The sequence below is a fragment of the Palaemon carinicauda genome, chromosome 16 (assembly GCF_036898095.1).
Source record: "Palaemon carinicauda isolate YSFRI2023 chromosome 16, ASM3689809v2, whole genome shotgun sequence".
In the NCBI taxonomy this organism is placed as follows: domain Eukaryota; kingdom Metazoa; phylum Arthropoda; class Malacostraca; order Decapoda; family Palaemonidae; genus Palaemon; species Palaemon carinicauda.
Genome location: NC_090740.1, coordinates 28,250,927 through 28,267,983, shown reverse-complemented (window position 1 = coordinate 28,267,983; position 17,057 = coordinate 28,250,927). Strand labels below are relative to the sequence as shown.

The 17,057-nt window shown below is 35.7% G+C and overlaps 1 protein-coding gene across 8 annotated transcripts in view; it reads right to left on the bottom strand.

Annotated features, from left to right (window-relative positions):
• Positions 1-17,057, bottom strand: part of mv (lysosomal-trafficking regulator mauve) — a 388,598-nt gene that overhangs the window by 69,833 nt on the left and 301,708 nt on the right. For all 8 annotated transcript variants that reach the window (XM_068389706.1, XM_068389704.1, XM_068389709.1 and 5 more), the window contains 4 exons: positions 15,368-15,469; positions 11,329-11,538; positions 5,882-6,074; positions 528-657 (listed from right to left, as the gene is read on the bottom strand). In XM_068389706.1, coding sequence (XP_068245807.1) covers positions 528-657; positions 5,882-6,074; positions 11,329-11,538; positions 15,368-15,469 — 635 coding nt within the window. The remainder of the gene's footprint in view (positions 1-527; positions 658-5,881; positions 6,075-11,328; positions 11,539-15,367; positions 15,470-17,057) is intronic.

Here is a 17,057-nt window from a genome sequence, read left to right as displayed (position 1 = left end):
CATACTCTCAAATACCAAGCTACGATTATCATCATCATTATTACTAGCTAAGCTATAACCATAATTGGAAAAGCAACATGCTATAAGCTCAAAGGCTCCAACAGAGGGAAAATAGCCAAGTGAGGAAAGAAAACAAGGAAATAAATAAGCTACAAGAGAAACAATGAACAATTAAAATAAAATATTTTAAGAATATGGTCAAACTACTCTGACTAAAGAATAACTTGCATAAAAGAAATTACTAACATAGAATACACACAAATTTATTCATATACAAATATGCAGAAGAACCACAAGGAAAATGAAAATACAAAATATACGATTAAGTCCTGACTAGTTTCGTGATACTTCTTCAGTCCTCTGAAGAAGTATCACGAAACTAGTCAGGACTTAATCGTATATTTCGTATTTTCATTTTCCCTGTGGTTCTTCTGCATCTGAGTATCACGTTTTCCTGTGATTTTTACGCATATACAAATATGTACACTAAAAAACAGAAAAATATTAGTTCATCTTTTATTGCTAACCTGCGAGAGAGTGGAATAGTTGTATAATTAGCTAAAACAGATCCCACTCCTGTATCATTATCATCTCTTGTATGTGTTGCAAAAAGCTTCATGTTATGCATACTGCTTGATCCTGTAAGCCCTTTACCTGCTAAAAGGGAAAAAGAGAAAAATCAATACTGTGTAACTTACTTCTATAATGCTACTATTTCCAATAAAACTCATTATCATCCTAAAATAATTTCTTTAAACCTTTGGCATAATGTACACAGACCATCATTTTTCTCAAGCAGTAAAGTACTATTGAGCTAAGATAGATTAAAGAGCGAGCAGATGCATAAGACCTTATTATAACATTAGACCAGGTTATAAAGGTTCAGAGGAGTTGGTTAAATTTTCAAGTTGATATCTTCAACATATGACACAAATAATTCTAGGGAAATTCCCCCAAATTTTACCAAAGTTTATAAGAGCTGTCAAATATTTTTTCTTCAAATTATGAAAATAAAGATACATGCATATATTGAAATTGTAAGTTCTGAATAAATGGCATAATTTTTGGTGACTAAAAATGTGATACCTAGGAAGCAAGTATCACAAAAAAATAATTCTCCACAGTAGGCAATTTAGTCCCTTGGAATGTTCCTATAAATAAAAAAAAATTTGGGTTTCAAAATAAGGGATTTTGACGAAGGAAAAATCTATTTCTGGGCGAGAGACCTGTGCCGCCCAGTGAAATACTCCTAGAGCACTATTTCTAAGGAATATAACTGCTATATATTACCAGAAAAAAAAGCATAGGAATGACAGGTTGAACCCAGCTCGCTCACCTATATAAGGTGTCGGTATAAAATACTGGGGCGTGATAATTCACAACCAGAGGTCTCGCACTATTTAGATATCTCCTCTTCAAAATCCCCGCCACAGCAAGGTGCCGATCAACACTACTACCACTAACCCAACCCACGCCAGTGACGTCACTCCTTTATAGCACATCTTCTATGAACGTTTGTATATTTTTCTCTTTGTTCTTTTCATTCATATCTCATTTCTTTTTGCCGATGGCGGATTCCCTGGTCCCCATATCTAAGTTAAGTGCCAAATCTATGAGTTTTGAGCTTTTGGGGGTAGCATTGCCATTAATTTTAATTTTATTCGAGGTTTTATTTTTTCCTCTTGTCGGACCGCTTGCGGCTCCCTTGCTGGCTTGCTACCGCCTTCGCTCGTTCTTAACGTATTGCAATTGGTCTTCCATGCTGATTGTTTTTCGTTTCGAACCTTATTTTGGAGGTTTTTCTCATCGATTACACCTCATCATTGTGCTTTAGATATTATTTTGATGTTTTGATGATATACTACGTATCATAGTTTTGAACTCGGTTGGCAAGCCTGCCTTCGGGCATGGCCTAGTTGGTTTCGCTACCGCATTAAGTGTTTATATTATTATATTATTGATATTATATATTGATCTTATTAATAATTATTGCGATTACCGTCTAGTTATCGCTTAGTTTGAGTGGGACTCTCGCGGGGCAGTTGTTATTTTATTTGTTTCCTACCGTTCGGCATCTACCCGAGGTAGATGTTATGTTGGTATCCCTGTCCAGCGCGACTCCTCCCGCTCTGGAGGGCTGCCAGCTATTATCCCCCTGCCATTCCCTTGCGTCCTTCTCTTACTAATTTTATTTTAAGTTACGCATGCCTATAAACCAGTTCAATGTGTTACATCATTTAACATTATTGTACACTATTTTATTGCTTATTCCGTTTATGATCATTCCGTTTTACTTATGTGGTTCCAGCGGTCAGGTTGGTACTCCTGTCCTCCCTCATGCCCACGTGATCGCCTCCTGCCCTCTCATTGGTTAGTTCTCGTTGCCTCCTTTCCCCCCCATTATCCCCATTCAGGGATTCCTCCCGGTTGCGTGGGCGGTTTGGCATTACGGATCGAGTCCTTCTCGTGCCTCAGCCTTGCCACCACCTCCTCCCCCCCCTCACACCATCCCTTCCTGGGATACCTCATGACTCACTATAGTTGGTACCGAGAACATCCACCGGGGTTTCAGTTTAGTACATTCATTCTCATGCCTTGTCGTAGCCCTCTTTCCCCGCCGCTCTGACTGGCCATCGGTCGGCTGGGGGAACTTGGTTGCGTATTGGTTATGTTTCGTTATGTACTGTATTATTTGAGTTTCTACTATAATGTAGAAACTTTTGTTCGTGGTGTATCACGGAGGAGCGAATATTTGTTGTTATATTATTTATTGGCGGTGTTCATTTGGGTTCTTGTGGCTGGCGGGGAGTCATTGAACCCCTTCCTCCCTCCCCTTTGACTCCCCCTACCCCGGAGGCATGTTACGACCCCGGGGTCTCTCATAGTTGTCTCCCCGGAGCCAACAGGTAGCATGTTATTATAACATGCTATTATAACATTTTTATCCTATACTTCCCCAGTAACAACGGGATAGTATATCTCCTACTATGACAACATTATTTCATTGAATGATCATATCTAATTACGGAATTGTTTAACAGGGAACATGTTATTATAAGGTAGCATGTTATTATAAACCCTTTTTTATTTTATACCTCCCTGGTAATGACGGGATGGTATATTCCTCGCTATGACAATATTATTTCATTGATAATCTTAACTTATTACGGAATTGTTTCAACAATGTCAGTTAATTTTTGATAATTTTTTCCCCGGTTACTATACCGGTCCGAAATTTTGTTCATAGCCTTTTGTCCCGATTTCATATCGGTCTATTTTAAGAATCCGGAACACCCGGATCTTTTTAGGTTATTAACTTATTATAGGATACTCATGTATCTGTATTTTATTCTATACTTCCCAAGTAGCGACGGGATAGTGTATTTCAAGCTATGACAATATTATTTCATTGATAACCTTAACTTATTACGGAATTGTTTTAACAATGTCAGTTTATTTATAAGTTTTTCCCCGGTTACTAAACCGGTCATAGAGTTGTTCATAGCCTTTTGTCCCGGTTTCATATCGGTCTACTTTAAGAACCCGGAACACCCGGATCCTTTTAGGTTACTAACCTATTATGGGACACTCACGTATCTTTATTTTATTCTATACTTCCCAAGTAGCAACGGGATAGTATATTTCTCGCTATGACAATATTTTTTCATTGATAATCTTAACTTATTATGGAATTGTTTGAACAAAGTCAGTTAATTTATGATAAGTTTTTCCCCGGTTACTGCACCGATCCGAAATTTTGTTCATAGCCTTTTGTCCCGATTTCATATTGGTCTAATTCAAGAATTCGGAGCATCCGGATCTCTTTAGGTTACTGACCTGCTATGTGATACTTATGTATCTTTATGTTATTCTATACTTCCCCAGTACCGACGGGATAGTATATTTCTCGCTATGACAACATTATTTCATTGATAATCTTCACCTTTTATGGAATTATTTTGACAATGTCAGTTAATTTATGAAAAGTTTTCTCCCCGGTTACTATACCGGTCCGAAATTTTGTTCATAGCCTTTTGTCCCGGTTTCATATTGGTCTATTTTAAGAATTCGGAACACCCGGATCTTTTTGGGTTACTACCCTACTATGGGACACTCTGTAGGTGCCCCTCTCGTTACTATCTATAATTATAACTTCGGATATAATCTTTTGGGATTTTCATTTTATTTCCTTTGTGATTGATCGATTTAAACATTTATTCTCGATCTATTTATTTTACATTCCCAACGGAGTTACCTTGTTCATTAGTAACGATATACCCTCTTTCGGAGCTCGCAGTCTTCCATGACTTCTACCTTGGCGACTCTTTAGATCTGGGTTGGCGGGTTTGCCTGGAGTGTCAGGGCAAAGAGACCCTGTGTCTCTTCCTTTTAGGGTTTTCAAGGAAGCACGTGGCTGATGTCGGGCCACGTCCTTGTCCCTAAAGTTAAAGCTACCTGCCAGCCCCTACCAAAGACTCACAGGTCTTCCAATCACCAAACCAGTTAAGACCTCTCTTGGGTCGAGAGCGAAGCCCGGCCTGAAACCTACGACCCCGGAGGCTCCCTTCGATCCGGCAGCCCTTTCAAGATTGATGCAATGGCATCTCGTGGCATGGTTGGTTTCAACCTGACCTTCATTAGAAGAGGCCAGCGTCCGATCCCATGGATGAGGTAGAAATTTATTTCTATTTGAACACGATGTTGTGTTGATATTTATCCATATATATACATATATATATAATTTACGGACCTCTGTAGCTCACTGGCTCAAACCTCGTGTCACATACCAAGTCACCAGGAATTATATGATGAAAGATTCCTGGCGCCTCTGTGAACTTGATGATTGAATTGAATAATTGCCCTTTAGGGGGAAGAGAGAGTGCTAAACCAGATAGCCTCGTACAGGGTCTCATTTGTTATGGGCTACCTCAACAGCACAATATATCATCCCGGATGCCTCTAAGCTCCCGGAATTCGTCGAAAGCAATCCGTGGAAGGCGGCCTTGCACTCTCCCTTCAAAGATGGTATGTTAACCATCGAAGGGTTTGGCACCCGGACTGTAGAAGATTTTGAATTCTACCCGCCGGGTCTACAGTTCCCTCTCTCTGGTTTCGCATGTCTTACCGAGGAGACACTCGTAAGGTTTGACAAGGTCCCCAAAGAAACCAAAATGTACCCAAAGGGGCAGGCTCAGTCCACCTGGGTCCGGCCCTTAAACGAGTGGGAGTGTGTTAACACTACGTTAACACCTCACAAGAGCCCGTACACGATGTTTCTAGTGGAGGAGTAAAATTTTTTAATGTAAAATATCAAAAAAGGAAATAAGAGTGATTATTCCCTCATTTACGTAAACATATATGGACATACTTGTGTTGGATTACTTATAATTATTATACAGTATACTCTAAGTCTAACAATCCCAAGTATTTAGGGGGGATGTTGATATAAGCTAAGCTGTTTTGAGAAGGAAGCAATATGAACTTCAGGTGAGGATACGAATAAAAAATCTTATAATTACAATTCCAATTTTCTAAAGCTACAATATTCTAGGATGCTTTTATCTATATAAAAAAGCTAAATTAATTTTCTCCCATTATTCGGTTTTTAGTCCAAGGATTAATTTTATCCTACTATATTGTGAATTCATGTTGGATTAATTTTATCCTACTATATTGTGATTTCATGAATTTTAAACAACATATGAAAGAAGCAACAGTGAAGTCATGTGAGTTGAAAGCAAAGTGAATTATTCCTTTGAAAGCTGAAACATTTCAGGGACTCTTCATGACAAACTCAAAAGGGAAAATTTTTCAAACAGTGTTAACGAATCCAAAAGAAAAATTATAAATCAAATCAAAATCTAGGATCTAGAACACTTACATATGAGACTTGCGGCTATATCTCTGGCGGTGTGTTGAAGTGTAGAGGCCGTTGCTTGTATTCTAGAAAGGGCTACTTGTAAAAGAGCTGCTTCAGTAGTGTGAAGTAATGCAACACAGGTGGCTTGACCTCCACATTCTGCTTTTTCTCCTCGACACATCAAATTCAGTTGGTGTAATGTCTCCAAACAAATCTAAAAAGCATTAACCCATGAATTTCAAATTAAAAATTGTCATTCTTCCATTTTAAAGTACACACTCAAAAGCAGCATTCATTTAGAACTCTTCAAATAGGAAAGGGTTTCAGTACCACCCAGCCAATCAGACAACTATTGACTTTTATTTTGTTTATACATTTTAGTTAGCATAATTCAGCTTTTCTTTACCCAGATTCCTATTATCTTTAATCTCCTACCTAGCTTTTCTAAGTTTATGTTAGAAAGTGGTCATTCAACCACATTATCATATCTGTAACTGTCAAAACCTCAGCACCATGACATTCTAATTTGAATGGGAGTTCCTTTTCTTATTGAGGGTACGTCTAAACTTCCCTCTTCCTTTTTTATTCTCACTTTTTCAAGCTTTGTAATGTGTGCTGGGGAGGTTACTGAAAGAAGAAACTTGATAGGCAGATTTACTTTTCTTTGTTTTTCCTTTATTTATTTCAAATAAATTAATCAGTGTTCTCTTTTACTTTGTGTGGTAGCCTTGGGGGACATAGTTTGTTGTGTTGAGTACCGACTCGACATTAACTTGTTTACTTCTAGCCTTTTGGATAATTTTATAGGATATTAATAAGTTTTTCTTCCTATAAACTCCAGGAATTAGTGTATGTCAAGTTATTAAGTTGAGTAAGGTCATCTTCTTAATAGATTCAACTTAAAAAACTCACTTCAAGTTTCACATATTTTATATTTAATCCATGCTCTCCCTGACAATGTTAATTGGAATACCAAAGTGCCCTGGTAGCAGGGACAATGGTATATGTACACATTTAAATATTTACATATACATGTATACGTATATAGATATAGATATGTATATTTATGTGTGTACAAGAGTATGTGTACCAAACCTGCCCTTGGGTGTATATATACACATACATCATAAGAATTTACGATACACCTCTTACTGGGGAAGTACACCCAGCTACACCCTTAGAGCATGGAGAGTTCCTGTTTTTAGCCTACCATCTCTGCCATCTTTCCCTACACCATCTTATTGGTTACTCGCAAGTAAGTTAGGGTATGACAGGGTGTACTTCTTCCAAGCATGTGTACTAGGGACTCCCGTGTCCAACTGTACAGGCACATATGTGTAGAGGTACCTGCATAAATATATCATGTACCTATACATGCACATATATATAAATGTAAACAGTATGTAAATGAACACACAACATATACAATTGTATACACACACACACACACACACACACACATATATATATATATATATATATATATATATATATTGTGACGCAGTTCCGGTAGGCCCAGCTGCTTCCTCCGCTGCCTTGGATGATCGCGGAGGTAGCAGCAGTAGGAGATTCAGCATTATAAAGCTTCATCTGTGGTGGATAATGTGCAGTACCAGCCGAACTCGGTTGAGTCCTTTGTCAGGCTGGGAGGAACAGAGAGAGGAGACGTCCCCTTTTTTGTTTCATTTGTTTGATGTCGACTACCCCCCCCAAATTTGGGGAAAGTGCCTTGGTGTATGTGTGTATATATATATGTGTGTGTATATATATATATATATATATATATATATATATATATATATATATATATATATATATACATACATATATAATTTTTATATATATATATATATATATATATATATATATATATATATATATATATATATATATATATATATACATATATATATATATATATATATATATATACATATATAATTTATATATATATATATATATATATATATATATATATATATATATATATATATGTACATATATATATATATATATATATATATATATATATATATATATATATATATATATATATATATATATATATATATATATATATACACACACACACATGTACATACATACATACTGTATACCAAAGGCACTTCCCCCAATTTTGGGGGGTAGCCGACATCAACAAATGAAACAAAACAAAAAAGGGGACCTCTACTCTCTACGTTCCTTCAGCCTAACCAGGGACTCAACCGAGTTCAGCTGGTACTGCTAGGGTGCCACAGCCCAACCTCCCACATTATCCACCACAGATGAAGCTTCATAAAGCTGAATCCCCTACTGCTGCTACCTCCGCGGTCATCTAAGGCACCGGAGGAAGCAGCAGGGCCTACCGGAACTGCGTCACAATCGCTCGCCATTCATTTCTATTTCTAGCACGCTCTCTTGCCTCTCTCACATCTATCCTCCTATCACCCAGAGCTTTCTTCACACCATCCATCCACCCAAACCTTGGCCTTCCTCTTGTACTTCTCCCATCAACTCTTGCATTCATCACCTTCTTCAGCAGACAACCATTTGCCATTCTCTCAACATGGCCAAACCACCTCAACACATTCATATCCACTCTAGCCGCTAACTCATTTCTTACACCCGTTCTCTCCCTCACCACTTCGTTCCTAACCCTATCTACTCAAGATACACCAGCCAAACTCCTTAGACACTTCACCTCAAACACATTCAATTTCTGTCTCTCCATCACTTTCATTCCCCACAACTCCGATCCATACATCACAGTTGGTACAACCACTTTCTCATATAGAACTCTCTTTACATTCATACCCAACCCTCTATTTTTTAACTACTCCCTTAACTGCCACCAACACTTTGCAACCTTCATTCACTCTCTGACGTACATCTCCACCATTTGCTGCAACAACAGACCCCAAGTACTTAAACTGATCCACCTCCTCAAGTAACTCTCCATTCAACATGACATTCAACCTTGCACCACCTTCCCTTCTCGTACATCTCATAACCTTACTCTTACCCACATTAACTCTCAACTTCCTTCTCTCACACCCTTCCAAATTCTGTCACTAGTCGGTCAAGCTTCTCTTCTGTGTCTGCTACCAGTACAGTATCATCCGCAAACAACAACTGATTTACATCCCATTCATGGTCATTCTCGCCTACCAGTTTTAATTCTCGTCCAAGCACTCGAGCATTCACCTCTCTCACCATTCCATCAACATACAAGTTAAACAACCACGGCGACATCACATATCCCTGTCTCAGCACCACTCTCACCGGAAACCAATCACTCACTTCATTTCCTATTCTAACACATGCTTTACTACCTTTGTAGAAACTTTTCACTGCTTGCAACAACCTTCCACCAACTCCATATAACCTCATCACATTCCACATTGCTTCCCTATCAACTCTATCATATGCTTTCTCCAGATCCATAAATGCAACATACACCTCCTTACCTTTTGCTAAATATTTCTCGCATATCTGCCTAACTGTAAAAATCTGATTCATACAACCCCTACCTCTTCTAAAACCACCCTGTACTTCCAAGATTGCATTCTCTGTTTTATCCTTAATCCTATTAATCATTACTCTACCATACACTTTTCCAACTACACTCAACAAACTAATACCTCTTGAATTACAACTCTCCCCCTTACCCTTATATAGTGGTACAATACATGCACAAACCCAATCTACTGGTACCATTGACAACACAAAACACATATTAAACAATCTCACCAACCATTCAAGTACAGTCACACCCCCTTCCTTCAACATCTCAGCTTTCACACCATCCATACCAGATGCTTTTCCTACTCTCGTTTCATCTAGTCCTCTCCTCACTTCCTCTATTGTAATCTCTCTCTCATTCTCATCTCCCATCACTGGCACCTCAACACCTGGAACAGCAATTATATCTGCCTCCCTATTATCCTCAACATTCAGCAAACTTTCAAAATATTCTGCCCAACTTTTCCTTGCCTCCTCTCCTTTTAACAACCTTCCATTTCCATCTTTCACTGTCTCTTCAATTCTTGCGCCAGCCTTTCTTACTCTTCACTTCTTTCCAAAACTTCTTCTTATTCTCTTCATATGACTGACCCAATCCCTGACCCCACCTCAGGTCAGCTGCCCTCTTTGCCTCACGTACCTTGCGCTTTACTTCCACATTTTTCTCTCTATATTTTTCATACTTCTCTATACTATTACTCTGCAGCCATTCTTCAAAAGCCCTCTTTTTCTCTTCCACTTATATATATATATATATATATATGTATATACATTATATATATATATATATATATATATATATATATATATATATATATATATATATATATATATATATATATATATATATATATATATATATATATATATATATTTATATATATATATTTATATATATATATTTATATATATATATATATATATATATATATATATATATATACATATATATACGTACACATATATATATATATATATATATATATATATATATATATATATATATATATATATATATATATATATATATATATATACACATATATACACATATATACATATATATTTACAGACATATACACACACACACACACACACACATATATATATATATATATATATATATATATATATATATATATATATATATATATATATATATATATATATATATATATATATATATATAAAATTGAATATATTCATGAATATAAATAAGATTTCCGAATAAAGCTTCTTAATATAAGAAATGAATAAATGTATTTTGTATTTAAACAAAAATTACTTGAATGGAAATCAAAATTTTCATTAGGAATCACAGGGTAGCTTAACAGTCCTAAATGATAGTAATCATCATTTCTTTGAAAACTTCCAATCAATGTAAGGCTGCATATAAATTTACACAAGGTTTCTTCATATAAAGCATAAAATAAATTTGGTATGGTAATCTGCACAAACTATAAAAAAAAATATGATTAGCTTGTACTCAAAATTCAACACAGAACTGATATTTACTTAGGAGTCTTTATAACATAATCATGATGAAGTGGGGACTGAATTCATATTTAATTTACATATTAGATGAATTCCCAGTCTGTTAAAAGCACAAATAAAATCTAAACTAACAAACAATATTAAAATTAAAAAAAAATTATGATGGATATATAGTTTTTAAGATACAATCCTATAAATGCTAGGTTACTTGGTATGATGTACTTAATTTTTAAAATGAAAAAAATCACAATCCCCATATAAAACTCTCATTTTCATTCACATAGAAAGTAGAATAACTAGGACAATTGCATGAATTATGCAACAAATTCTCTTAATACTCTATAATAATTTACTGTGGGAAAATAACTTCCATGCATAGTATCCAAGTACTGTATCTCTTTTTTTTTTTTTACTATGGTTGGAATACCAAAGACTATAAAATAAAAACTTACCATGTAATGCTTGTGTGGACTTGATGTCACAAGATAATTAATGATCCAAGAGAGAATGTCCGTAACATCAGACACAACCACTTCACACTCGCTCTCTCCCGTTAAATCGTTAACACCTACACCTTGAATGTGGAGGCATTTCTTGAGGGTACTTAAAAGGGAATCGACAAGATGAGCTCTCATCACCAATGCTACAATCAAATCAGGATTCTGTAATAAAGAAAAACTGGATTATACACATATATAACCCATGAAGGATACAACATTGAAAAGAAAGTGCATGCAGTAGTGGTTACTGAAGTCTTAGTACAGTACTAGAGCTATAAAAGGAGATCAGCAGAGTAAGAGAATTCGCAATATCAACATAATCATCGTTTAGATTGAATACAGTCTTACAGCATTTAGCAATTAAAGGAATATTTCACCAATTATAGACATAAAATTTGGCCATGAGTATAAAATTTTTATAAAATCCTCAAACAACATATATCACAATCAACTATGCAATACAAAGGTTTAATTTCAACTTTTAAACTGAAAATTCTTGGACTTGTTCAGAGCTATCAATATAAGCTCTATGTCTGTTTTTTCTTTGAGTTGCTTCCCTGGATTGAGTCGCTTATGTTTACAAATACTACACCTGCTAATATCTAATTAGGAATTGTTAGGCCAAAAAAAATATGGTCATAAAACAATTTCTCAGCAAAAGATCTTGTCAAATGATTTAAACGTACTCTACCATTAAGTTATTCTATTCTTTATGCAGTAGAAATTCTTGATATATATGTAGCCTAGCTCCCTAATGCTTGTAAGATTGGTGCTCTTTACTACTACTCATTCCCACTGTTTATCATGACTTGACAGGTGTTAAACAGGTTCAGGATTTCTGTGAACAGCAGGATGACACTAATACTGTAGCTCCTTTCTAGCCACAGAAGGATTAGTTCACATATCTGTGGCACCTGTTGTCGGAGTGTTCAAGAAGGTTGCCGTACACAGCCAATACGTGCAATCAATCTCCTCAAAGGTGGTTCATCCACACACATCCATGCTACATCTGACCACACGGAGACTATACACCATATCCACAAAAAACAAAGGGTTTTTAAAACCCCCTCGACTGTCTATTATATGTTCTAAAAAATTAAAAAATCATATCAATATTTTCAATCAAAGACAATGGAATGTTTACTCTGTTTGGTGTAAAGCTAAGAGCCTGCCAATGACTAGGTCTAGCTTCAATATTGCTAAATTTTTACAGTTCATTTTTTAAGAAGAGGGGTCAATTTCAGCTATCAAGGAATTTAGATACATGCTTAATTTTATGCTCAAGGATTAGAACTGTCCTTTCCAGGTATTATAGCAATTATCTCACATTGACGAATATGGAATTGCCTCCAGTAGTAGGTTAATTTTTTGGAATTTGGGTAATGTTTTGCAGTATGTAGAAAGATTCATATTTTCATTAGTTGAAATCCATCTCTTAGAGATCCCATGGACAAAAACTTATTCCTGTGCCATTAGTTTCAGTTAAACACATACTGATACTGTAAGGGGGGGGGGTGAAAACTGTAACCTCTGTGGAATGTACAGTATAATGATTTCGTACCTTTTATCTTCCTTCAGAGCCAAAAAAAATACTTCAAGACTAAGAGTTTGCCTCATTTTTTTCACATACCTTCCCTGAAAAATATTTGGGAAAAAATTCAGGTATTAGAGGTAACTCTCCTAATTTTTTTTTTAAAGTTTTAGCAGCAGCTCAATGGCGTACCAAGTAAATTTTTGCTAAAAATTATACAAATGGATCATGGTTTGCTTCTGAAGAGGGCTAGGCTCTAGGCTCTAGGTCCCATCGTGGCTGCAAAGCTGTGGTCTACTTTTTAGTTCAGTTGATTTTCAACTTCCTTATCTACGAGTACCGTATATGGGTTTTTAATTTAATCATTGAGTTGGTATCAAACAAAAGTATTATTTAGATCAAGAAATACCATTTAAAGACAATTTACAGTCTTTTTTTAATTTTTAGAATTTGGATGGAATTTTACAATATTAAAAAGGTTCAAGTTTTAAATCTTTAAAAACATTTCATTTATAGATTTCACAGCTTCAACTCTTCCTTTTTGCACTGATTTCAGCTAAGCATACAATGAACTGTAAGCACTATCTTTTAAGGTAGCCTTTGGAAGCAAAAGAGGGTGTTGTCTTTTTTACCTTCCTCCCGAGCTGGAAAACTTTAATATTAAAATTATTTCAATATTTTCCCTTCCCCTCTTTAAAAATGGCTGTAGGCACTTCATCTGAAAATATTTTTTTTGTCCAGTAAGAGCCATTTTGTATACAAGCATTTTCGACAAACTATGGATATTGCAGGTAGGGTCCCTAATTTTCTGTGGGATTAAAATTCCAATTTGTTCTCTTTCTAAGGATGCAATGCGATTTCTAGTTAAAAGTTTAATGACAAACTCACCAAGATTTGGATCCAAATCTTATAAAAGCTCTGAAGATTAAGGTTCTAGAAATTAAGAGTAAACCTACATCTATTAATTTTTGCAGAAATATTTTTGGAAATCCTTTTAGGGGCTGTTTAATAGCTTACCATGCTGGTGTTTGGTGGACAATACCTGGAAGAATCCTAGCTTTCTTATTGAGATTCTTGTGCTCTAGTTCCTATAACAGCTGCTGGCAATGTGGTATTTTATATATTACAAGTTTAATCAATTTATAGTTTTCTTTTTTAGAAATTTCAAATACCGTAAGAAAAATAAACTCTGGAGTCCTATATACCAAACTATATTTTGATATAGTTTCCATCAATCCAGACCAGTTGTAACTAGAACTTTTATCATTTCATAGATTTTAATTTTACTTATAACTTATTTCTTTCCTGGAATCATTGGCATCCCACCTCCATCAGTGTGTAGGAGTCAGCGATATGAATATTGGACGAGGTTCATAAAAATAAACAGAATTTTAATAATAAAAATGTTTACTTCTATATTCACCTGATGTTCATATACATACCCACCCTCCTTCCCACCAACTTATGACATCAAGAGAACAGTAGTTTTGACTTGGAAATTAAATAAACACCCTAATGCTTAGCTTCTTGCTTTTTACTATTAGTGTCTCATTAATTTGCTAAACAAGTGTCTAGAAAGCCAGTCCTTCGAGGGGGAACCCAAGGGTTCCAAGGACAGCCACAACTAATGGAGATTGTTGAGGGAAAACTCCTCACGGGAGGAAGGCACTGCCGCTAAACCAGGTAAGCAAGCAATAGGGTCTTCCGAACATCCCTCTCACGCGATTGTCCTTCCTAGGAGACCAAATGGGGAGAGGCAGGTGGGGATGATCCCACAGAGGAAGAAAGTGTATTTCTTAGCCTTTAAGGCAGAGCTTGAGGATGATGAATTCCTCTTCAACTTCTTCCTCCTCCTGCAGAACTGCTCCCACTGAGAGGATGGCCACTCCCGACATGACGCCTCCGAGCATGAGTGTCAACTACACAAATGGCAATGCTAGTGATGATTCTTCTCCATGGAGGACCTGAAAATGCAAAACGTATGGCCAGTTGTACTCGGACAAACCCGCAACCTGCTTCCCCCGAAAACACAACAGTCATAACTGCAAAGAGGAAAAAAAACTAAGTCAGAATAGCCACTGAACAGAAAACAGAGGGGCAGCGGAGACATATGTTCTCTACTGCGGCCAAATCAAAAGTAAGGCAGCGGAGACATATATTCTCTACTGTGGCCAAATCAAAAGTGGTCAAGGTAGTGAGTGAGCACACGGACCGGACTTATCCCCCGCTATCCACACCTCGCTGAAAGTTTTTATGGCCAGAATGCCAGCTTAAGCAGAATCTAACTCCTACATAAAGAATGAGGGTCTGTATTCGTGTCTGAACAATTATATTATTTTTAATTTTTTTTTATAGTGGAGCTTTTAGTATAGAGATTGAATAGCACATTAATTTCAGGAGGCTTTGCTGAAAATTCCATCATTCCTATAGGAATATGGTGACAAGAAATTTGCAACATACCTTATGTAATAAGTCAAGTAGGACCATTAAGGAGTTATGACAAAGTGCAATATCTTGACAAGTATTTGGAAGAACTGCCATCAATGGAATAAACATTGTTACCTGAAAAATAAATATGTACAGTAACTTTCAATATACAAAAAAATTACACTATATATGTATGTTGAAAAGCATATTACATTCAGTAACAGTTATTCATTTGAGATAATTTTCAAAACAAATTTCAATTTGTCTCAAATTACATATATCTTCTGAGAAAAAGCCCGACAAAATTTTACAACAGAAATATAAAAAATAACATTTACAAAAACAAACTACTCAACTACTGTATCTTCTCTCTAAGGCTATATATTTTAAAACCTCAAAACCATAATATTGTACAAAGTCACTTCTTAACCTGATCCATAGATGCCCAACCAGAATGATGAAAAACAGGATATTGGCATATGATGGTTTACAACTATCATTATCATCATAAGTGCTTTTACATCAGCATTTCCTTTTATGGGGTTAGACATTAAATCAAATTATCTCCCCTCCCATCTGTTCTGAATAATACTACTGTACCTTCCAAGATGAAAGGGCCGAGGGATAGTTAATAATTCTATATTGAACTTCATAGAATAAATCAAAATGAGGGAATGTTCTATATGTATAAGATCATCTCACAACCCATAGGAAGTAAAGTCTACCTAGTGGCTATCACTTTGAGCCCTATAAAGGCAGTTTTCCAAAAACAATAATGACCAAAAACATTGCAGGATAGCAAAAATCTTAAGATCTTGATGCCTCAAATTATAAATAATTTTATTTATCAATTCAACAACACCCATAAATTACAATCCTAAGTAAGTTTAAGAGAAAAACTCAAGTTACTGGGATATGGCGATAAAATCTAAAACCTGCTCCATATTAATTCCAATTTATTCCGTTTTTAACCCTTATTCTTAAGCTCTGTAGTATTCCCTTTTCATCCTTATCCTTGTTCTACATGCTCCCTACCCTATTTGAGTATGAATTCACTTTTACTTGATATGGGACATTTAAGATTTCGCTTCCAATGCATACAGGGCATTATCATCTTTGAAGTGAAACATGGGGACCATTGGTCAGGAATATATTAAGTTTTCATTTAGGCAACAGAATAGGCTTTAGCTAATTTTTAATCCTTAGATCAACTTTAAGTTAAGGTGTGAAATGTGCATTGGCTCTGTGGGACAGTAACTAACATTTGGCATTTTCATTATAAGCATTAAAAACAATCCAACTTGCCTTAAGGACAAAAACGATGTGAAAAGGCAATAAAAAAATCCTGAATGCTGAAATCAAATACTTTCAGGACACCACCAAGTTCAAGAATCTTTAATAATGGCACTCAAAACAGCCAAGCTCCACAATTATTCAAGAAGGGTCGGACAGAAAATGCAAGACATTGTGCAATGCCGATCTAATAAAGGTAAAATAATCATGTCTCTCAGAGCTTCAAGCTTATTTCTACATGAAAAAATTCAAATCTCATTGACAATGAAAGGGGAGGGAAACTAGTGAAAGATGTAAGAGATGGAAGAGAGTGTAGAAAAACCATTTACAGATGCACAAGCTTTATACCTTTTTGTAAAAGTTTGTAAGTGCATTTATTAGAGTATGTTTCCAAAATACATCAACTACAATTCTGAGATAGATCTACACA